General features: G+C 40.4%; 1 protein-coding gene across 5 annotated transcripts in view; it reads left to right on the forward strand.

Moving 5' to 3' along the window:
- Positions 1 to 15,298, forward strand: part of MLLT10 (MLLT10 histone lysine methyltransferase DOT1L cofactor) — a 182,673-nt gene extending 167,375 nt beyond the window's left edge. For 4 of the 5 annotated variants that reach the window (XM_063452530.1, XM_063452532.1, XM_063452531.1 and 1 more), the window contains 6 exons: positions 6,400 to 6,588; positions 8,069 to 8,145; positions 9,162 to 9,511; positions 10,833 to 10,935; positions 11,048 to 11,251; positions 13,565 to 15,298. In XM_063452530.1, coding sequence (XP_063308600.1) covers positions 6,400 to 6,588; positions 8,069 to 8,145; positions 9,162 to 9,511; positions 10,833 to 10,935; positions 11,048 to 11,251; positions 13,565 to 13,609 — 968 coding nt within the window. In that variant the 3' untranslated portion in view covers positions 13,610 to 15,298. The remainder of the gene's footprint in view (positions 1 to 6,399; positions 6,589 to 8,068; positions 8,146 to 9,161; positions 9,512 to 10,832; positions 10,936 to 11,047; positions 11,252 to 13,564) is intronic. The other variant, XM_063452533.1, reaches the window with a different exon arrangement.
- The last annotated feature ends 7,543 nt before the right edge of the window (positions 15,299 to 22,841 follow it).

Consider the following 22,841-nt stretch of genomic DNA (forward strand, 5'->3'; position numbering starts at 1 on the left):
TAGTGAGGATATTCGCAGGGCAGATAGAGCGGTGCGCTCAACAGAAAGATGAAGTGAGAGGCTGAACAGGTGAGCATGGAACAAACCAAAGACTAAAGAAGTTTATAAAACCAGTATATTTACCTGCAACCTACTATACATATTGCACTTAAAGGGCCACTTTAGTGCCCTGAGGGTGCCCCGACCCTCAGGGTGCCACTCCCGCCGGGCTGAATGGAGAGGAAGGGGTAAACCCCTTACCCTTTTTCCCAGCGCCGGGCTCCCTCGGCGCTGGGGACTCTCCTCCTCCTTTCCCGTCATCGGCTGAATGCGCATGTGCGGCAGGAGCCGCGCGTGCATTCAGCCAGTCTATAGGAAAGCATTCTCGATGCTTTCCTATGGACGCTGGCGTCTTCTCCCTGTGAAAATCACAGTGAGAAGCGCGGAAGCTCCTCTAGCGGCTGTCAATGAGACAGCCACTAGAGGCTGGATTAACCCAATTGTAAACTGCTATGTTTACAGCAGAAAGGGTTAATCCTAGATGGACCTGGCACCCAGACCACTCCATTAAGATGAAGTGGTCTGGGTGCCTATAGTGGTCCTTTAACATATAGATGCTTTGAGCAACCCTATAACAACAGGCAGAACAAATATATTAAAGCAAGCTATTAAATTATTCTTATTTGTAGAGATGAGGTTTGGACATTGTAGCCAGCAATATAATCCATTTCAAACTAAATACTAAAAAATACTCTGCACATTAGCAATATTCTACTGTGATTCTGGCAGGCATCAATAGAAATGTTCAAGCATTATGATTATTTAATGCCGCTGGAAAATCCCCAGAAGCTCATACAGTGTTTGAAAGCTGTCACAGCTGTAACCATTCCAGCCCAAACTATTTTGAAGCTTTGCCATACATTGTTTAATCTAGACAAACCTTTTCTTCATGCTGATGTTGAGGACATTAAAAACAACAAAAGCTTTGGAAGTGTTCATACAAAATGAATGATGTATAAGCACGCTATTGTGGTACCGCCAGTTCCTGTTTTGTCACTTACTTTCATTTCTATCAGTAGAACTTGTAATTCCATATATACTCAGGAAAGAAGCTCGCTCTGTACCAACAGAGTGTATTCGTACCATGCATTAGATATTTTATTCTCCGATCCACCAGTCTTTTAGAATTGTACATCAAAGGCGCACAATGAGAAAAGCTGGAATACATGTGTATAATCGTTAATGTGACTTGCCCAGTCCAAGAAGAACTTGGTTTTGAAGGATCCTGATAATTAGTCTTCCTATTCACCCATTCTGTGTGGATGATCGGCTAGGCTTTATCCCTTTCCCTCATTTCAAGTTTAATGGGGGTTTATTTATTGAATAGTAACTTGTAGGGAGTTGACAATCAAGTTACAGAATTTAGCAGAAGTAGCTGAGCTGACACTTGTATTTAGGCCTACATTTTTAAAAGGTGTGTTTTTAAATTGGGGAAATATGTAGATTTGAAAAGTATTTATACAAGTAAAGCTAGATTACTTTTGATAATCTTGGCATACATTGGCAGACCAGGTATTCAGCATCAAAATTAATTGTTAAGTGAATAATAATTTGTGCTGGTAACTCACCCCGTTTTCATGAATAAACTCCTTAGTTTATAATCTATAATCAGATTTCTCTGCTATAACAATTTCCTTAAAATACATGCAGGTGTTCAATGCTTTCACCTCGGGCCATAATGTGACCTCTGTGTTCTATAAAACTAAAAAGATCAATCATTTTACTAACCAACGTGTTTTTTTTTTTTTTGAAAAATGGGTTTCTAGACATTTACATCATTGACTACTTAGATCAGGGGTGCTGAAAAGGTAAATCCCCAGATGTTGTAGAACTACCACTCCCACGATGCTTTGTCATTCTAAAGACATTTTAAAAGCATTATGAGAGTTGTAGTTCTAAATCATCTGGGGATCTACCTATTGGACACCCCTGGCTTAGATGATCATGTGCGCTGCATTTATCATGTGAAGAAATCCGCTCTTGATATTTTACCAAGATAGAGATTTCTAGTTTGCTTAACCATGTTCTCAATTCATATGAGAGCACATTGTCTGACAGGAGGAATTGGTCATAGAATGGAGCTGTAAACTTAGCGCCACGACAATTTGGGCACTGCTAGTAAATAATGTCAGTTTATCCTTTATTAAATTGTAAAAAAAAAAAGTTGTTGTATAAGTCTACTGGCACCTTAACCTAGATCTAACTCGGATCACACTGTCTGCAGGCTTGTGGCCAAACTGTCATCTGTAAACCATCTATAATATACCTTGGGTGCTTGTATTGGGTTTCACTGTATATCCGTATGTGTAAGCTTTGAAGATTCTGTACAGCATACTCCTGAACTTTTGGTTAGTTTGTCATTCAATTCTTTCTTCCCCTGGGATTCAGAGAGGTTAATCCCTTTACTGCCAGATGGGAATGGGACTTTTTGTAATGCGTTTTGTTTAGCAGAACCAAAATACCGGAATTAATTCTGTATGTTCGAGACATGCATGTCCTATTATGCACGTTTTTTGCACTCAAATGATTAAAATGCAGCTTGAAAAGTGTGTATGTTCATATTCACTCACAAATACAACAATCTTTTGGCATGTATAAACATTGTTTCAGAGTGTAACTATATAATTTCTCCTAAAATATTAAAATCAAACATTAAAATAAAAAAATAGAAAAAACAGCATAATTTTTTTTTATAAATGCTGACAATATGCTGAATATGAGGAAATGCATGCTGGGGTAATTCTTTAAACATGATAGCTAGAGGACAGGTTTACCAGCATCGCATTGCATCTCATTTGGGCTTACTGAGCGCTCCTTTGTATTTGTTTAGAGAGGAGGGAAAAGCAGATCTCGGACATCACCAGATGCGCTCATTCCTAGTGATACAGATTTATCTTTGGGGAAAGAGCTCAAACAAAGAAAACTTTGTTGTACTGTGTACGCTGATTTAGAAACAACTGGAATGTTTGGATTTCTGAAACATATTATCACAGTCCCAAGGAAGCAGCTAACACACTGGTAATGGTAACTGCCATTAATGTAGTAATACAGATGTTGTTTCTAAAGGTGTGTCAGCACTAATTAGTTCTAACTAAATTTAAGCTTGTAATTCCAGGAAGCTGCATAGTCTTAAATTACAAGGACATAGCAGAGGTAAATTACAAACTCCTATCTCTGCAGCATCCGACACGGTAGCTGCTAGGGTTCTTTACATCCTAGAGAATTATTTTAGGCAGGGGGGGCTCGTGATGGTATTTGCAGTTCTTTAACTTGCTGTGGAAGCTAGGGACCGACCAATGTTTTTTTTTGTTTTTGTTTTTGTTTTGTTTTTGTTTTTTTACTACCAATACCGTTAATCTGTGAACTTTATAACTTACTGATATTTAATTTTTTTGAAATGGTAAATGTACAGAATATTTCTACACAAATCTACTGTTAACTGAACATGTTTATTTTATTTATTTTCCAAACTTTTTTTTATTAATGTAAATGCACAAAATATACATGTCAGTCAGAATATATGTGTGTGTAGTGGATGCAGTGAGAGTATTTGATTAGTGAATGCAGTGTATGTTTCTGTAGTGGATGCAGCGTGCGTGCGTGCGTGCGTGTGTGTGTGTGTGTGTGTGTAGTGGATGCAATTGTTTTAAATTTATGACTGGTCTCACCCCTCTGCCTTTTTTGGGTACCAGGGAGAGATTGCTGACATAACCCAGGGTATGATGGCTTGTTTGCGCATCAATTCTAAAAATCTAAACCTTTTCTAGGCTTCCCAGTTTTCTCTAGAAATTGGACAATCTTGGGGTCAACAATAGGCATTTTACACGCATCTTGAGGGGTGGGGGAATTCTTCCCGCAATTTATTCAGAGTAGCCTTATCCAAGGGCTTACGAACTAAAAAAGGGGTAAACCCTGAGGATCCAGGATTCTGGAATCATCACCAGACCCCCCCAACACACTTACCTGGTGGGGAAAGAGCTGAGAGAGGAGACGGATACCTCTCCAAACGCACCGCTTGAGAGACCGGTGTCTGAGTAGATGCAGTTGACATAACCATCTGATGCGCAGCCTGTTGGGCCTGTAAGAAGTCTACATAGCCCCCATAGCAGATACCATTGCCTGTGTAATGGATCTAGAGACTGAGGCATCAAAGCGCGCCTGCATGTCCGAAGATGCAGAGAAATTAGGGGATAGAGTCCTTTCCCCCGGATTAACGGGGAACCTGAGGGTTCGCCTGAGACCCAGAGGGCAAGGTTAAATCCCTGTCAGACAGCATACTGAAGGAATTTAAAGTAATGATACAAAGCAGTACAATAACCTGAATATAGGTTTGAGTAACGCTCAACCCTATATTCAGTTATTGTACTGCTTAGTATGAAAACACACAAAGATAAACTCACAATTTGAAACAAGCGCAGAAAGAGTAAAAGAGACGTTCGTTCGCCAAAACTACTAAACCCTAACAAGGTTAAACAGGAAGGGGCAAGACTATCGGGTAAAAAACACGCAAAATTTCTCGAAATGAACGCTCATTCGCATTAAGAGTCTATTAGACTCCTGTGAAGTTAACGAACGGCTGAAAGAACGAATTGCGCGCATGCACAGACTCGTGCGAATGAACTGTTCATGCGAAACGAAGGTAGAACGAACCAAACATGTGTTCGCGGGGAACCGAAAAAGGCTATAGAAAAACAATGAACGGCAAAAGTACCGAATGATACGCATGCCTGAACAGTAGAAACTGAAAAAAGCCATGACCGTTAATAAGACAAAAAGGGTGTGAAAACGCAGCGTACGCAGTCAAAGCAAATAGAAAATCATTTTGTGCAATAGTTATTGTTAGAATTTTCCACAGCACTTTTTACAATTTTACAATGTGGGTAATGGTATACGAAGTAAATAAATATTATTTGGAACAGAAACAAGTAGGGACCAACTCAAACAAAGTTACCATCTACCGGGGTGTTTTAAACTATTATTTATTTTAAAGGGTTACGTCAACCACCATGAAAATAATCAGTGATTTGAATTGGCCGTGATGGTAGGAGTAAATATGTGCTGTGGTTCTGCTTGAAAATCCTGCACATACAGAGTTATTGCTAAATGTACGGTATGTTAGGAGCTAGTGGCACCTCTAGAAAACTGCTATGAGAAACTGCTATGTTTATAATAGACTTAATCCAGCCTCTAGTGGCTGTCTCATTGACAGCCGCTAGAGGGCTTCCGCGCTTCTCATTGTGGTTTTCACAGTGAGAAGACGCCAGCGTCCATAGGAAAGCATTGTGAATGCTTTCCTATGGACTGGCTGAATGCGCACGTGGTTCCTGCCGCGCATGAGCATCCAGCCGAGGAGGAGGAGGAGGAGGAGAGTCCCCCGCCCGGCGCTGGAGAAAGAGGTAAGTTTAACCCCTTCCACCCCCTAGAGCCCGGCGGGAGGGGGACCCTGAGGGTGGGGGCGCACCCTCAGGGCACTAACGAATATGTTTTCCTGCCACTATAGTGGTCCTTTAAAAATAAAATCATTACTTCAACAATTTCTGAATCCAAGTGTTTAACCCCTTAAGGACACATGACATGTCTGACATGTCATGATTCCCTTTTATTCCAGAAGTTTGGTCCTTAAGGGGTTAAGCGACTTTCAAGAGTTCACTGGTGTGACTTTATTTAAAACATCATCAGACAACATGTATTTCTTAAAATGGTTGCCCCTTAGCTCCGAAGTTTTATAATTGGCAGTAGAGGTGAATGATTGCTGGATACCCGTGTCATGGCTAATTCCTCTTCTCTTCTTCAGCACCAGATATTGACATTGTTTGTGAGAAAATGAGCTGAAGACACTGCTTGTCCCATCTGATTTAAAAATTAAATAAAATTTTCCCATTTAAAGCTTATATGTTATTTATTTGTTGTCAATGACTGCATTTTATTAAAATTAATTTTTGTTTAAAAAAAAATAAAAGTTAATTACTCTCCTGTCACTGGTATTATAAATGCAATTGGCTGTGTGAATCCAAAAAAACTGTATTAGTATTAAGCACCCAGCACGTGCCTTTTGAATGGTACTTTCTGATTACCGTGTGTGTGTGTGTGTGTGTATGTAGAAATCTGTACGTTACTGTGTAACACTTCAAAGTGAATTTCAAAATAGCTGAACTGGGAAAACGTTTCCAAGTTCACTATGATTCCAGTTGAACTACTTTTGACCTTTAAATTTGAAATCCATTGTGAATTCCTGACAATTCCCACTTTGGTGAATACCTTTGCCAGAATGCTGTTGTAATATATTTTGCACCAAACATATATAACCATGTGACTGTCCAAAAGCCAGCTTCTACACATATTCTTTGTCTTTCTTGCTAGTTCTAGGCATGCTGAAATCCCTGCACCAACTGCAAGTGGAAAACAGGAGGCTGGAAGAGCAGATTAAGAATCTGACCGCCAAGAAAGAGCGTCTTCAGCTTCTCAACGCACAACTCTCTGTTCCGTTTCCAACCATAGCCGCCATCCCCAACACAGCCTCTCACACGCATACCTACCCACTGCATAATGGTAAGGCTTTATAGCTCCATGAAGGCAAATCTACAAATCATTGACTCACACACGTATTCTATGTCCTGCTTGACCCAACTTTATAGACGTTCCCCTCAAAGTAACCAATTAAAAGCAGCTGGGAACATGAGCATCACTTTGTTTGAAGTGGTCAGTTATTGGAGCGAAGGTTGGGAGTAGTTTAATAGCTGTCTGGTCCTCATGATGTAATGATTGAAGGAATCTTTATTGGGTTCTTCTAAGTGTATGGCTATGGTCCTGTAATTAGATCTAAGTCATAGAATCCACTCGTCTAAATGGGTTTGTTTATTCTTCTTTTCTATTTTCACTTGGTTGTAAAGCAGAACTTGTATAGTGCACTGGGCTCTACCATTTTGTTTAGTGACTCTAAAGTGGTTGTAAAATTCACATGGTTTCAATTAGTAAGATATTTACTGGCCCATTAGCATATCTCCCAACAGTTCAAATGGCAAAGAGAGACACACTGTTGTTTTAAGAGGCTGTAGTAAATTAGTGGTACTCTTAAATTCATTCTAGGTAAGGTACTGATGCAAGGCTAGCCATATATGTAAATTTGTTTGTCATTTATATTTAACAGTAAAATATTTTATTCATGCAGACTAATAGTGATTTAAATCCAATATACTGTCAGTTGTATTGTTGTTGTTTTATTGAATTCTCTCTGTAAACCAAGTTCAGAGTTTGGAGGTAATATTTTTCCCGTTTGAGTTCATTATGTAGGTATGGATCTGTTGAGTCTTAATATTATTTAACCTTATAATTGCGTACACATTAATAGCAATCACACATACAAATGTAAGTTGTCCGTTAAATTCACAAATTTCTTGTCTTTTATTTTTCTTATGTTTTTTTCTTCTGGTATTTCTGGTAACCTAGTGGAGTGAACTATCCCGGTCTGCCACGTCCTCAATATATCTATGTAATTTCATTTTACCACATATTGCAAACCATTAAGGGTTAAGAGGCTACACTGAGCTCTGAGACCACTACAGCTCGTTGTTCTCATTATGATGCAATCTGTGAGCAAACTAGTTAAACCGTTTCCCGAAAACAGCCATCTACAGCTCAACCTATAAATCTGCTGCATGCCATTGCACCTTTCTGCAGGGAAACATTTTTCTGTACTGCCCACCCACATCTACAAGTGAAATATGTCCAGAAAATGTTAAAATTTGTACGTCACCTACAGCATGATGCTTCCATACAAGTAAATAGAAGCCATAGGTTTGCAGAGTCATAATGTGACAACGTACACAAGGATCCCTATTGATGAAATGAATTTACTATGTATTTGAAGGGTCATTATTGCTATAAAATAAGCAGTATGTGAGCTTATACATATTTTCCTTTTCTGATGTTTTTAATACAAAGCATTCCATTGTATTTTTGGTGCCTTGGTTGAATAGTATTGTGTATTTTTAATGCTTGTGATGAATTGTAATTATGTTTCTCATTCTAGCAGATTCTTTGACCATCAGTAAAAGCCCTCACCTTGGAAACTTTCAGGCAGAGAGCACTTTGCCTGTGTCACACCAGGTATGTTTTTTTTAATGGTCTTAAAATTGACTCCAGTAATGAAGCCTAGAATGCAGGAATTAAACTAGTGAAATTGCTATACGAACTGTCCATGTTTTGTCAATATCCCCATTGCAAAAGATCTAGAAAAAGCCTACATTCTGTACTGTTTGTGTACCAATAGGACTGGGTTGGAAACGACTGCTCTGTGCTATGCAGCGCTAAGTACTGTTCTGTTAACAAATTTAAACCTATTTAGTTTAGAAAAACGTTGCCTGAGAGGGGATATGATAACATTATACAAATATATTCGGGGCCAATACAAACCATTGTGTGGAAATCTATTCACAAACCAGACTTTACAGAGGACACGAGGCCATGCATTTAGACTGGAAGAAAGAAGATTTCGTCTAAGGCAAAGGAAAGGTTTTTTTAGTGTAAGAACAATCAGGATGTGGAATTCTCTGCCTGAAGACGTGGTTTTATCAGAGTCCATACTTGCAAAAAAAATAACTGCTTGATCCAAGGATAAATCTGACTGCCATTCTGGGGTCAAGAAGGATTTTGTTTCCTAGCTTGTTGCAAAATTGTGCTTCAGACTGTTTTTTTTTGCCTTCTTTTGGATCAACAGCAAAAAAAAAAACAAATTGGAGGAAGGCTGAACTTGATGGACGCAAGTCTATTTTCAGCTATGTAACTATGTAACTATGTAAATATTGTAAGATTCCTTTTGTAATCTAATCCAAAAATATAGATTGCATTTTATATACATACACACACCACCCCCTCCGTACCCCCTGGTATTTCACTTTTATTTCATCTTAAATAATGTTTTCAACATAATGAGAAACCTTCCTGGGCAGCAGCTATTTGCATCTACTGCTATTGACTCAATTTCTCTCTGAATAAGTAGGGAAGCTGGATTGCTACATACATGTGTATCTGTATATATAAAAGCAATTTGTCAGTACAGTGATTCTGTTACGTGGCAATGTGTATGCTGGTAGATACAAGTTATATTTTATGGTTCTTTACAGGATCACACCTCAAGTGGGCAAAGCACCAGTAGTTCCTCATCGCTCTCTACTCCACCTCCTGATCGTCAGAGTCCAGCACAGCAAGTCCAAGGGGTCCAGAGGGTAAATCGAGTAACAGTGGGAACACTAACAAGTGGCATTCAGACCGTCACACAAGCTCTTCCTGCTGTGCCAAGTGTGGGCGCAATAATCGGAGCCTTGCCAGCAAACCAGCTAGCCATAAATGGGATTGTTGGGGCTCTCAATGGGGTCATCCAGACTCCTGCCACCTTGCCACAAACCACTGCTCTTTCTCATGGGTCAATACTGCCGAACGTGACACACCCCATAACTTCCACACTAACAAACAGGTAAGATTAAGAGTTACATAAGATTTATACAGTAATGGTTAACTTATTTTAACTTGGAGTTATACGGTTATCTTTAAAGTGAATTTCTTATTCTGACCTGTTCAGGGCAAGTTTACTGTAGGGCCCTTGTGTTAGGTTAGGAATTTGTTGTGAACTACTTCTCCTCTGGAATTCTGTGTGCCATATTTATATTGTAAGACAAGGGGTTTTCTGTGGCTTGGCTGAGCATCATGGGAATTGTCCAAGTGATCGAAGTATAGTTGAATCAATCTTTATTGTTTTATAGACCATTTAGAAAAAAAATTAAAAGGGACACTTTACACACCACAAGTACTACATCTCACTGTAGTGGCTATGGTGTCAGGGGTCCCCTGGCATAGTCTGACTGTAAACTGTTAAACTGTCAAACCATGGAGAAATGGTGTCATCTGATGGCTCTCTGCCTGTGAGTAATATCACAGGTGTTGAGTTGGTTTAATAATGTGGAAGTATGAGCTATAGTATCCATTTAATTAAACCATGTTGAAAGGGAATGTATCTGCATTAAATGACTTAAATGTTACACTATCAATGAATCATTAGGAATCTAGTATTCATGGATTGTCCGGGTGATGTTTTAGGTAATAATTTGTGTGCCGTGAAAGGGTAAAGGATTGCCAAATAGTCCTATTTTAATGCATTCGGCCAGTTGTGAACATGAGTCACACAACAGAGGAACAGAGAGGGTTCCTCTCTAGCTATTCCCAGTGATGTAAAGGCTCCAAACTAAAATGTTCTTTCGAGGGTGGCTGGAAAGGTATACACCAATTCGTACATGGACTTAATTTCCTCAACCCTACAGAGCCATTCTCACAGTCAGTAGGTCATGATTAGCATATTGACTATTGGTGTCAGACTATGACTTTTACTTAAATGAAAAGGGAGTTAGATGTGATGCAGTACAACTGCTAGTGAAATCTGGAATGGTTTCTCAATGATGTATTGACATGTAGGACATTATTTTGGATAGGATATGTCTTGGACTTTGAGTCTCCGTGCACTATATGGATACAGATTCTCTCATAGCTATGCACCATATTAAATACATCTGATGGAGCTGTTTGAGGCAGAGATTGAAACGTGCGGTCAGTTTTATAAACCAGTTTTTGGACGGTAATACAGACCACATAGGAAACACGTAGGCCATCTGATCTCATTGGGTTTTATACAATGAAAGGGAAGACTCTGAAATTATGTCCAGCATCTCCATGGCAACCTAACTAATGTGTAATATTAATGAGCACAACCTATTTATTGCTAAATTTTCTCCATTTTATTCTAGTGCCTCAGGATTAGGGCTGCTCTCTGACCAGCAGAGACAGTTACTGCTTCATCACCAGCACCAGCAATTCCAGCAGCTTCTGGGATCTCAGCAACTCACGCCTGTAAGTTCTACCATTGGAATAAGCGAGCCGGTTACACACGCTCCATTGAATGAGCAGTTTTACTAATCTTGTGACGTTAACATGCTTACGCTCCCTGCTGTTTTGTCCTTAGGAACAGCACAATGCCATCTTGTATCAGTTGATGCAGCAACATCACCAGCAACAGCAATCAGAATTACAGCAACTGCAAATTCCTGCCGCAGCTCAGCTGCCCCTGAATAGCCTGCTGACCGCTTCACAAGCTGCCCCTCTTCATACGACCACTACTAACCCCTTCCTTGCGATGCACAGTGACAGTGCAGCACAGAAAGTGTCTGTAAGTGTTCTCCGTAACTTCAAAAAAAAAGGTAGCAATCAGCATTTTTACCATTTATTGTTGGAAGACTAATTCCTGTTGATGCAGTCTGGTCACTTATATCATTTTACTCCAAAGAGGTCCAGGTAAATGGTCTGAGCCAAAACCCTGCTGGTCGAGCATTTCACAGCAAGGCATGCAAAGTATGGGGGGTTAAATGGCCACTTCAAGCACCTATGTTACTTGTTGTGGTGAACCAGTTTCTCCACAAGCTTCCACTTGGCCATGTTACTTCATGTATGGAGTCTGCTAGGAGAGGTTCTGTCAAAGATTGATTTTAATTTAGTAGCAAATACCATATGTCATCAGGCTTACTGAGTGGAGTAAAGTAATCGCCATAAAAATCAATATAATCTTCCTGCTGATTGCAGGTCAGAGGATGCTTATTTATTTAGCAAACTCTTAAAGGGACACTATAGGCACCAAAACATCTTCAGCTTGATGAAGTACCAGTTTCCACCGAAAGGAAGACATCCCCCGAAAATAAGCCCTAGTGCGTTTTTCTTTTGGTGTTAAAAGTAATTTAAGACTGTCTTTTTTTCGGTGGAACTGTAGTTTTGGTGTACACATCATGCCCCTGTAGTCCTAACTGCTCAAATCTGGCGCATGTGCTATACACCCCCATTAAGCTAAAGTTGTTTTGATGCCTAACGTATCTCTTTAAATATAAAGATTGGACCAGTGGTACCACTAGATTCAGAAACACAAATATGTAAACTTGAATTAAATGGTTTTTGAATTCCTTTAAATTGCAATCAGTCTTGCTCTTCTCAATGTGTGTTTAGCATTCATGCCAAGCCCCTGGGGTGTGCTTATGCAAGTTAGTGTTACATAATATATAGGATCCAAAACAAACATTACTATGACATGCAAAATACTGACTATTAAATATATTCTGTCTTTCTATCTTCAAGTTGGCTTTGTTGTTGTGCACAGAAGCAGCTAAATAATGATATGACATATGTGTATGAGTAATTTTTATTTATTTTATTTATTTACACAATGTATATTTAAAGGGACACTATAGTCACCAAATCAACTTTAGCTTACTGAAGCAGTTTTGGTGTATAGATCATACATCTGAAGTCTGACTGCTCAATTCACTGCCATTTAGGAGTTAAATCACTTTTGTTTATGTTTATGCAGCCCTAGCCACACCTCTCCTGGCTGTGACTGACACACCCTGCATGGGAATAATTGGTTTTATTTTCAATCAGATTGTTTTAAAAGTTTTTACCTCCTGTTCTGTAAATTGAACTGTAATTACATGCAGGAAGCTTCTGCAGATTTTTGCACTCTATTAATAGAGCAGGAGATATGAAATTCTAAATTAAACAGAATTTGCAATAAAGGAAGTGTTAGACATTAGATGACTCTTTACAGGAAGTGTTTAAGAAGGCTGTGCAAGTCACATGCCGGGAGGTGTTACTAGGGCTTTCGTAAACAAAGTGATTTTTCCTCCTTAATAGCAGAGAATTGAGCATTAAGACAGCAGGGGCATGATCTATACACATAAACTGCTCCATTAAGGTAAAGTTGTTTTGGTGACTATAGTGTCACTTTAAATTTAACTGGACTAGACAGTGAAAGAAGTGCACAAGCCTGACCAACTTGTTTTTTTATTATTATTGTGTATTTATGCGTCCAACGAAAAACATATTTTCATCCAAATGATCAACGTTTCGACATTTATGCGTCTTTTTCAAGATCAAAAGAAACACAATGAAGTCAGACTGTCAATTGTTTTGCGTATGTTTGTGTATATAAATATAGTCAAACTGTCAATCATTTTGCATACGTTTGTGTATAAAAAATTTTTTAAATGTTGTGTATATATATATATATATATATATATATATATATATTTATTTTTTTTACACACACAAACATATGCAAAATGATTGACAGCTTGACTGTATATCAGAATATATATATAAAATGTGTTTTTTTTTTTTTTGTTGTTTTTTTCTTTCAAAGAAAGTTCCTACCTGTCTTGGGTTAAAAAAAACAAAAAAAAAAAAACTACATTTTTGTGTACACTAAATGAGCAAGAGGGAGACAATGGGAGAACAAACAGAGCGAAATAGCTCTGGTCCTTAACACATAGAAACACTAAAGAAAGACACATTGTGGGACATAAACAAAGCACCTTTCTTACAATATAAACAAAATAGGGGCACGCTGATTTACATAAACTAGGAGACTTCACAATGCCTGCCATTAATGTGCGATTTGAGTCCTAGCTGTATTCTCATTCTCTTTCTTTAACCCTAGAGGCTTGGAGATAAAACCGGACCAGTAATGCACGATAAAAGTTGAATTTTTTTTTGAAGAAGTGGATAAACCAATCTCATCCTGGCACTTGGCACACTCTAAACAGATGTCTTCCTTTTTGTGGTCATGGAACAATGCAAACGGAGACCGTGTATCCCTTCAGTACCAGAAGGATAAATCCTTTATTCACCCTCCTAGTCCAGATGGGGGGAGGAGGGAGGTAGAAACCGCGCTCTAAAGTTTTAGATATTTATTTTATTTTAAGATATTTGTTGCACTGAAATGTGTGTATTCTGAGAGCAAAATCTGAGAAAGGTAAAGTCACTGTTTTAAGTATGACTGAAATCCAACGTGGAGGTTGGATGGTACTAAACGAGGCAATGAACTGACCAAATGTTTTATTGGCAATTAACCGCGAAGTACTGGCCTTTGCCTTTGGCTGGAATCGTGGTGAAATGTGTATTCAGGGTTTACCAGGACGACCTTCAAACACTGTCTTGCCACTAAGTCTTTTAAAGGTATTAATCAACTAATACGAACGTGTGCACACTCAAGCATAATTACACACAACATAGTGTGTATAAAATGTTACTTGGATATCTATCCCAGCAATTAGTGTTTTCTGCGGACTTTTGTAGAAGAGAAAAATTGCAGAGAACGACTCTTGTTTTCATATTACTCCAATGCAAGTGCCTGTCGCAAAGCTTAGAGCGCAAATTCATGGCGGGGTAGCTGTCCACATATAAGGCAATGGTGTTTATCAGTAAATATGCTAGTTGCACTAGCAGCCTGTTATTTTTTCTATGCCACTGTTTGGCTGTTTTTGGTAATAATTTATATGTTCACTAATGAGTTATGCAACCTTAAATTAAACTCAAATCAACTCTTGAAAAGTGTTGGGCAACCTACAGCGGCAACCTATAGCGGTTGAGTCCTGCAACATTTAGGGAGCAACCTGGGATTGCAGAATTGGCGGTTTCATATATTTTGCTTTGACTGCCCAAACTTTGCCCCTCACCCCTCTGTTAAATACACATTAAGTTCATGGACAACCTGGAGTTTTTGTGCTAAAAGCGTAGAAACCAGTAATGACTTAAATTGTTCACTAACACCAATGGTGTCATTAAAAGGAAAATAATGCAGCTTTATTACTTTGTGTGTGCAACACGACATTGTTTAAGCAGAGCTGGCAAAAGGACTGCTTATCTGTAGTTTAAATGTTTGCATTATTAATGATAGTAGTGAAATAGGCCCCACTGTAATTTGACCCGCACTGTGTATTCGGCTAAAAGAGCACGTTAATTCTCTAATGTGTCTTTAGGTTTTCACTGCACAGATCTTACCTCATTCTGTATATAAGCTTTTTGGAAAATCTGTAGGGTTTTTTTTTTGTATTGTTTTAAAAGATTAAAAAATAAAATTCATATAGAAACAATAATACTATTTTGATTTGTAATATTTCTAATCGGCAGATTAAAAGGCAAAAAAAGAAATTTAATTTATTTTTATATTTTTCTGGGGTATTTTAAATCCTTTCCGTGGTGGTTTATGAAACACGCTTGTTTCTGTTAAATGGCTTCAGTGAGGTTCTGTTTTGAAATTGTAACTCGCTGTTTAGTAACAAAAAGTTTATAAAGGTTTGTGTTAATAATTTACTTAGTTGTAAAAATCCATGTGTATTGAAACAAATGATAAAAGTTTTTTTTGAATAAATTTTAATAATGTATATACAAACACTGGTCACCTTATTTTATTTTGTTCTAGCGGTCAAGTTAGTTCAGTGTACTAGCTGAGCCGCTGGTTTGTAGATCAATGAAAAAACACACATACTGAAGATTCCATTTGAAATGTTGCTATCTTTTATCCTAGTCACTGTCTGTGTTCTGTGTCTTCGAAAAATATGCTGTATTGCATTCTAGCAAACCGATCAGCTTTATACCCGGAGTGTTCCTTGCAATCTGGAGCAATGCAGTGGCATGTGAGTACAGATGGATTACAGGTGTCCTGTGTCCTGCTGATGGGGGAGTGTTATCTGGTCACCATTTCCTGGATGTATCTGGAGTGCACATGGACGCCCACCCACATACCCACCTGGGGTAATTAACTTCTGGATTGTAGCCAAGAAAAAAATATGCTGAAAGTCAAACGTTCTTTTCTCTCCAAGCAAGCACAGCTTAGTGTCTTCTCTGATAATCATTTAAACGCGATCTTAGTTTCAGCAAAACTTTAACCCCTTAAGGACCAAACTTCTGGAATAAAAGGGAATCATGACATGTCACACATGTCATGTGTCCTTAAGGGGTTAAACATCATAACATTGCCATAGGAATTAATTAAGCGATCTTTGTTTCAGCAAAACTTTAACTGTACATCGTAATCGCAACTTGCGCGTGGGAATATGCTTGGGGAGGATTGTGCATATTTTTTTTATTTTTTTTTAAAGTGTATGTATCGTTACTTCGTGTTGTTATGATTCCGAACATTATAAACCGGTAACAATGGAACTTTCAAAGCAGCGAGGCTTGCAGGCCTCCATAAATGTTAACAATAGGGAAAACATTGAGTGTAGTTAGTACTTGAATGTGTCATTAACTTTCTGGTCGTCGTGTCGTCATTCTCTGTTGGCGTTGTGTATTGGGCTTCTGGATATGTGTATCGGTCTAGGTAGGTGGTATGGTGTCCTTAATAATGGCTGTGTGTGTGTGGTTAGCCTTCGTCTGTTGACATCTATGCCGTTCTAGTGAGATGTGTTGTGTGGTATGTGGGGGTGAGTGGTTGGTTTTGGAGGGTTTTTCCTTGCGTGTTTGTGGCTCATTGTTGATTGAAGTGGACGCGTGGGTATGGTTTCCATGTGTGTTGTGTTAGTAGTGGGTGTGGAGTCCCTGTAAGTCTAGTGTTTGAGGTAGTCTTAGGACGCGTGTGGTTGAGTGCCATGATGGTGTTTTTCTAGTGTGTCTTGGTGTTTTTTAGTAGTCATGTCGGTCTGAACTTGAGTGCGCGGCATCTTTTGTGTGGCTGCGGGAGTGTGTGTTTGTGTAGTGTCTGTGTGGTATAACGTTTTTGAAGTGTATGTGATGTGCGTGTCTGGGCAGGTTGGGTTATGCTGTTGCGCAAGTGACTGTGTGTGGTGTAGTGGGGTGGGGGAGTTATGGGGGTACTGGGCATGCAGGGTGCAGTGGGAGTAGCTCCGTCCCCTCAGTCTCCGCCACCGTCGACCGCATCCCCCCGGTCCCTTCTTGCCATGTATATTATCCAGGGCTGCCATTTGTCTACATGTTTTGTGAGTTTCCATCAGGGTCGCGTGCATTTCTTCCGCGGCTCTGATTTCTTCCACTCTGGTAAGCCATTGTTCCATCGTGGGGGCTTGAGTTAGTTTCCATAAGGTGGGTATTAGTGCCTTGGCGGCGTCGAGGAGGTGGTGTAAAATAGATTTTGTATTTTGAGATCGGTTCGTGTGTGTGGTGGAGGAGTATGTTTGCCATGGATAGTTGCGTCGCAATTCATAGGACATCTTTGATGCGGGTCGTGATCTGGTTCCAGTATGGTTTGATTTTGACGCATTCCCACCATATGTGTTTCACTGTGCCCACTTCCGTCTCACATCTCCAGCATGTCGCCGGGGTGGTGGGGAATATTTTGTGTAAGAGGTCTGGGGTTCTGTACCAGAACGTCAATAATTTGTAATTCATTTATTGATAGGACGAGCTGATGGAGGATTTTTGGTGGAGAATTAGAATTTTGTCCCACTGTGCGTCTGTGAATGTCCTGTCTGTGAGTCGTTCCCACCGTCTTTTGTATGGCAGTGCTATATTCTGGTGAATCGTGATTAGGTGTTGGTACAGGGTTGAGGTTGGTTTCTGCACGGTCGTTTTTTGGTCACAAAGCTCTTCGAACCATGTGAGGGTTCTATGCGCTGCGGCTTTATCTGGTATTGTATGATAAGTGTGTCAGTTGCGCATACCTGTATTTGTGCATGGGGGTCGGTATACCCTCCATTTGTTCCAGGGCTTTCAGTCCAGTGGCAGTTAGTGTTCTGTGGAGAGGAACAAAGTCTTCTCCTCCTAGGAAGGTCCAGGCACTGGCAGGTAGTCCCCCCCCCCCCCAGTAGCTGGTTATCTGTCAGAGTGGTCTAGTACTAGGTGTGGTGGAGACGGTTGTTGTTCTCCGTATTACCGACCATGTCTGAAGAGTCTGGTTCGTCGGGGAAAGCTTGTTCAGTTCTCCTTGTGTTGTCGTTTTCGTGTTCCATACTGAGGCGAAGATGGATGGGTTTTCGGGCACGGTTCTATCCAGAGCTACCCATTGTTTGTGTCGGGGATTAGTATGCCATTCTAGGATTCTCTGTAGGGCAGTTGCATGATGGTATTTCCGTATGTCTGGGAGTGCTAATCCTCAGTTTCTTCTGGGCTGGCAGAGGAGTTCGTATCGTAGGCGCGGTCTCTGTCCTTTCCAGATATATGTTAGGAATGCAGCTTTCAGGATGGCGAAGAATGTCGTTGGTATTGATAAGGGGAATAGGTATAATATTCTGGGTAATGTGTTCATTTTGATCACCGCTATGCGGCCAGGACACTATAACTTAATTTAGTGGTTCTAGTGTCTATAGCCTGTCTATAGTACTGTGAACACTTCCACCTAGTAACACCCAGGGCCGCCACCAGAAATTTTGGGGCCCCTGACAAAGCACAGTCTGGGCCTCCCTCCCTGCCCGGCCGGCCAGCCTCCCCCTCAATGAATGCAGTATGTGTGTTAGTGTAGTGGATACAGTGTGTATGTTAGTGCAGTGAATGCAGTGTGTGTTAGTGCAGTGAGTGTTAGTGCAGTGAATGCAGAGTGTGTGTCAGTGTAGTGAATGCAGTGTGTGTCAGTGTAGTGAATGCAGTGTGTGTCAGTGTAGTGAATGCAGTGTGTCAGTGTAGTGAATGCAGTCTGTGTGTGTTAGTGCAGTGTGTGTCAGTGCAGTGAATGCAGTGTGTGTGTCAGTGTAGTGAATGTAGTGTGTGTGTCAGTGCGGTGGATGCAGTGTGTGTGTCAGTGCGGTGGATGCAGTGTGTGTGTCAGTGCGGTGGATGCAGTGTGTGTCAGTGCGGTGGATGCAGTGTGTGTCAGTGCGGTGGATGCAGTGTGTGTGTTAGTGCAGTGAATGCAGAGTGTGTGTCAGTGCAATGAATGCAGTGTGTGTGTCAGTGCAATGAATGCAGTGTGTGTGTCAGTGCAGTGAATGCAGTGTGTGTGTTAGTGCAGTGAATGCAGTGTGTGTGTTAGTGCAGTGAATGCAGTGTTTGTGTTAGTGCAGTGAGTGTTAATGCAGTGAGTGTTAGTGCAGTGAATGCAGTGCGTATGTGTCAGTGTAGTGAATGCAGTGTGTGTGTTAGTGCAGTGAGTGTCAGTGCAGTGAATGCAGTGTGTCAGTGCAGTGAATGCAGTGTGTCAGTGTAGTGAATGCAGAGTGTGTCAGTGTAATGAATGCAGTGTGTGTCAGTGTAATGAATGCAGTGTGTGTCAGTGTAATGCATGCAGTGTGTCTGTCAGTGTAATGAATGCAGTGTGTCTGTCAGTGTAATGAATGCAGTGTGTCTGTCAGTGTAATGAATGCAGTGTGTGTCAGTGCAATGAATGCAGTGTGTGTCAGTGCAATGAAGGCAGAGTGTGTGTCAGTGTAGTGAATGCAGTGTGTGTGTCAGTGCAGTGTGTGTCAGTGTAGTGAATGCAGTGTGTGTGTCAGTGCAGTGGATGCAGTGTGTGTGTCAGTGCAGTGGATGCAGTGTGTGTGTCAGTGCCGTGGATGCAGTGTGTGTGTCAGTGCCGTGGATGCAGTGTGTGTGTCAGTGCAGTGTGTCAGTGCAGTGAATGCAGTGTGTGTCAGTGTAGTGAATGCAGTGTGTGTGTCAGTGCAGTGGATGCAGTGTGTGTCAGTGTAGTGAATGCAGTGTGTGTCAGTGTAGTGAATGCAGTGTGTGTGTCAGTGTAGTGAATGCAGTGTGTGTTAGTGCAGTGTGTGTCAGTGTAGTGAATGCAGTGGATGCAGTGTGTGTGTGAGTGCAGTGTGTTAGTGCAGTGAGTGTCAGTGCAGTGAATGCAGTGTGTGTGTCAGTGTAATGAATGCAGTGTGTGTATGTGTTTAGTAGTGTATGCATGTAAATGTAGTAATAGTAATTTAAATGTATTTTTGTTATTCCCCCCTCCCTGTTTCTTACCTGATTCAGGGAGGGGGGAAGATCCTTTGATCCCTGGTGGTCCGGTCAGGTGGAATTGCGGGCCCCCCGGCTCCCTATACTTGCAGAGGGGGCCCAGCGGCCTGCAGGAGGACTTGACAGCATTTCCTGCTCTCACTCCCGCGAGATGTGGTGTGCGCGCCGCGCGGAGCGTTGCCATGGCAACGCTCTAACGGCCGCACGTCTCGCGGGAGTTAGAGCGAGGGAAATGCTGGAAAGTGCTTTTGCAGGCCGCTGGGCCCCCTCTGCAAGTATAGGGAGCCGGGGGGCCCGCGGCTGCACATATATATAGCGATGATCGCTATATATATGTGCATTAAGTAATTGTGGGGCCCTGGACTGCCAAAGCAGTCCGGGCCCCCCAGGACCGCCGGGCCCGTGACAACCGTCACGGTTGTCACCCCCTGATGGCGGCCCTGGTAACACCTCTAGTGGCAGTCACTCAGACTGCCACTAGAGGTGCTTCCTGTGTCTGTACAGCACTAGTGTTCAGTGTCTCCACGCTCCGTATGGAGGATCTGAACGTTCCCTGTAGAGATGCATTGATTCAGTGAATCTCTGAGAGGAGATGCTGATTGGTGCAGCACGGTGTTTCACCGCACATGCGCAATAGCCTCCCAGCGCTTTCCTAGGGGAGAAAGCACTAGATTGGCTGAGACCATAGAAATTGATGATTTCAGCCACGTAGGCGGGGACAGCCGTGGTGAGACTGGAGTGGCTTGGCGTAAAAGGACCTTTAATCTCAACAGAGGGGTCCGGGGACCTAATGCTGCATTCCAGCAATATAGTGTCAGGAATATTCTTTTTACTTCAGCTGGTGATTTCAAGTTCTCCCTATTATTATTTTTTATTATTGCCATTTATGTAGCGCTTTACAATATTATGAGAGGGGATTTAACTATAAATAGGACAATTACAAATAAACTTACAGGAACAATAGGTTGAAGAGGACCCTGCTCAATCGAGCTTACATTCTATAGGAATCGAGCTTACATTCTACTGCTTTATATGAAACCAGCACAGGGGATCTAATTAGGGTCTTCTTCTGAGTAAATGTAGCAGGTTCTTCGCTGCTGTCTGCAGTGACCCTGCCAGGATGCATTTGTCATTGTAAAACACTGTTGCTCCAATATAAGGACTGTAATGGCAGTGAACAGAGGATGAAAGGAGAACATTTTAAATAAAAGAAATGCTAAATTAACATTTCAAGTACCTATACCTCACCCTCAAAACACCGAGATGTATTCGCTAAACACAAATCCGCTACAGGAGGAATATTTTGCAATTTGGATTTTGATTAAATGCCGTTTTATGTTTAGAAAATAAACCCTTGTGTGTATTTGAATGTATTTCTTTCTGTGAACATAGTGTGGAATATGGGAGTGCTGTGTTTAATGTGATGGAGAGTGTGTTTAATATATATTAAAGTATTATATGAATTTTACGGTCTTCATCCAACCACCTACAACTCGTACATCAATGTGAACTCCAGCATGAAGAAATACATGCTTATATTCAGAGGTGTAATTGGGTCTGAGCTAGGAAGTCTACTGATTTTATAAACAATTGGCAATCCTCATTTATATATTAAAATAAATATTTAAATACGGTAAACATAAAAATAACAGTTGGCCTTTTTCTTACATTTCCAGTATTAGTTTTGCTACAACATAAAAAATGAATACTCTGGGATCACATAACTGACTGTGAATGCAATTGCCAAACAGAATAATGCAACTCATAATACATACATGATAAGATACTTGGTAGAATTGTTTATAAAGTTAATATAGAACTGTACGATATACTATGCTATAAACCACCTTGTTAAGAAAAGTCAGAGGAATATAGCTAGACTCCTTTACGTCGACAAGCCGCAATATTAAAATCCAAAATGTGATCTCTAACGCATAGCACACCGAACCTTAAATAGAAGTGCAGCAGCAGACAAAAAACTATTTCATGTCCAGTAATAACAGCAAGACGATCCTGTGCTTGGTATATATCATATAATTGAAGACTAAAAAAAATAAAAAATTGCCTGGTCTGCCTTGCTAAGCAACATGGGGAAATATAGTTCCTAAACATGTCATTTCCCTACTTGGAGCAAATATTTGATATCCACAGGTGATTTATTGCAGGTTTTCACTCCCCATAATCCTTTGCATCCCTTAACAAAGTTTCTTAGTTACTTATTTATAAAGTTTTATAAAGTCATTTTGTGTTTAATACTTCTGAATATATCTTCTAGTTCACATTTGATATATGCGGTCTTCACACACCAAACATACAACATGCGCATGCACGTGTGTTTCTACTTTAGTACGTCATCATGGAAATTTTCAGACTCATAGTCACTCCGTAAAACATTCTTCTCTGTGAACAGTAAAACCCACAGTTTTATGATGTGGCAGGGACATCGATTTTAGTTTTTATTAAAGATTTCGCAATAACCAGCACTATTGGTCTATCCATATGTGCGAAGCATTTGAGAGAAACAGATCAAAGTGCACTGTATTTTATTTCATGATGCAAGGAAGGGGAATCATTGGCTTTGCGTTAATAGCACCCTATTAATCAGGCTTGGCAGGTTACCACTTCCAAGATTACAGGATATAATTTAGTTTGATGGCATCAACATCTGTATATTAAATGTAGTGAGGATGGAGGCTGGCCTGTCTTACCCTCGGATCCATATACAGCTGAGGAAAAGATCATATCACTAATGTTCGTTTCACACGTTCAGTTTTCGGTGTGTTGATAAGACAAAATCTAAGAACAATCAATCATGGCTTTTGCTGCATGTCTAAGGAACGGCTAACAACTTTTACATAAACCAAAAAGTCTGTTGTTTTACAGAGAATTGAACATACGGATGGCCAAGCCATTGTTTACTTCTGAGATCATTTACATTATCATTTAACACAATATTTAAAATGTGTAAATAAATTAGTAAGCACCTGCTTGCTTTAAAGCTGTTTGACCTGTTCTTGTATGTCAGAGTGGAGCTCTGTATTACACTGCACACTGTGTTTTGTTGCCATCGAACTCTGATACACTGC

Source organism: Pelobates fuscus, chromosome 4 (assembly GCF_036172605.1).
Source record: "Pelobates fuscus isolate aPelFus1 chromosome 4, aPelFus1.pri, whole genome shotgun sequence".
Classification (NCBI taxonomy): domain Eukaryota; kingdom Metazoa; phylum Chordata; class Amphibia; order Anura; family Pelobatidae; genus Pelobates; species Pelobates fuscus.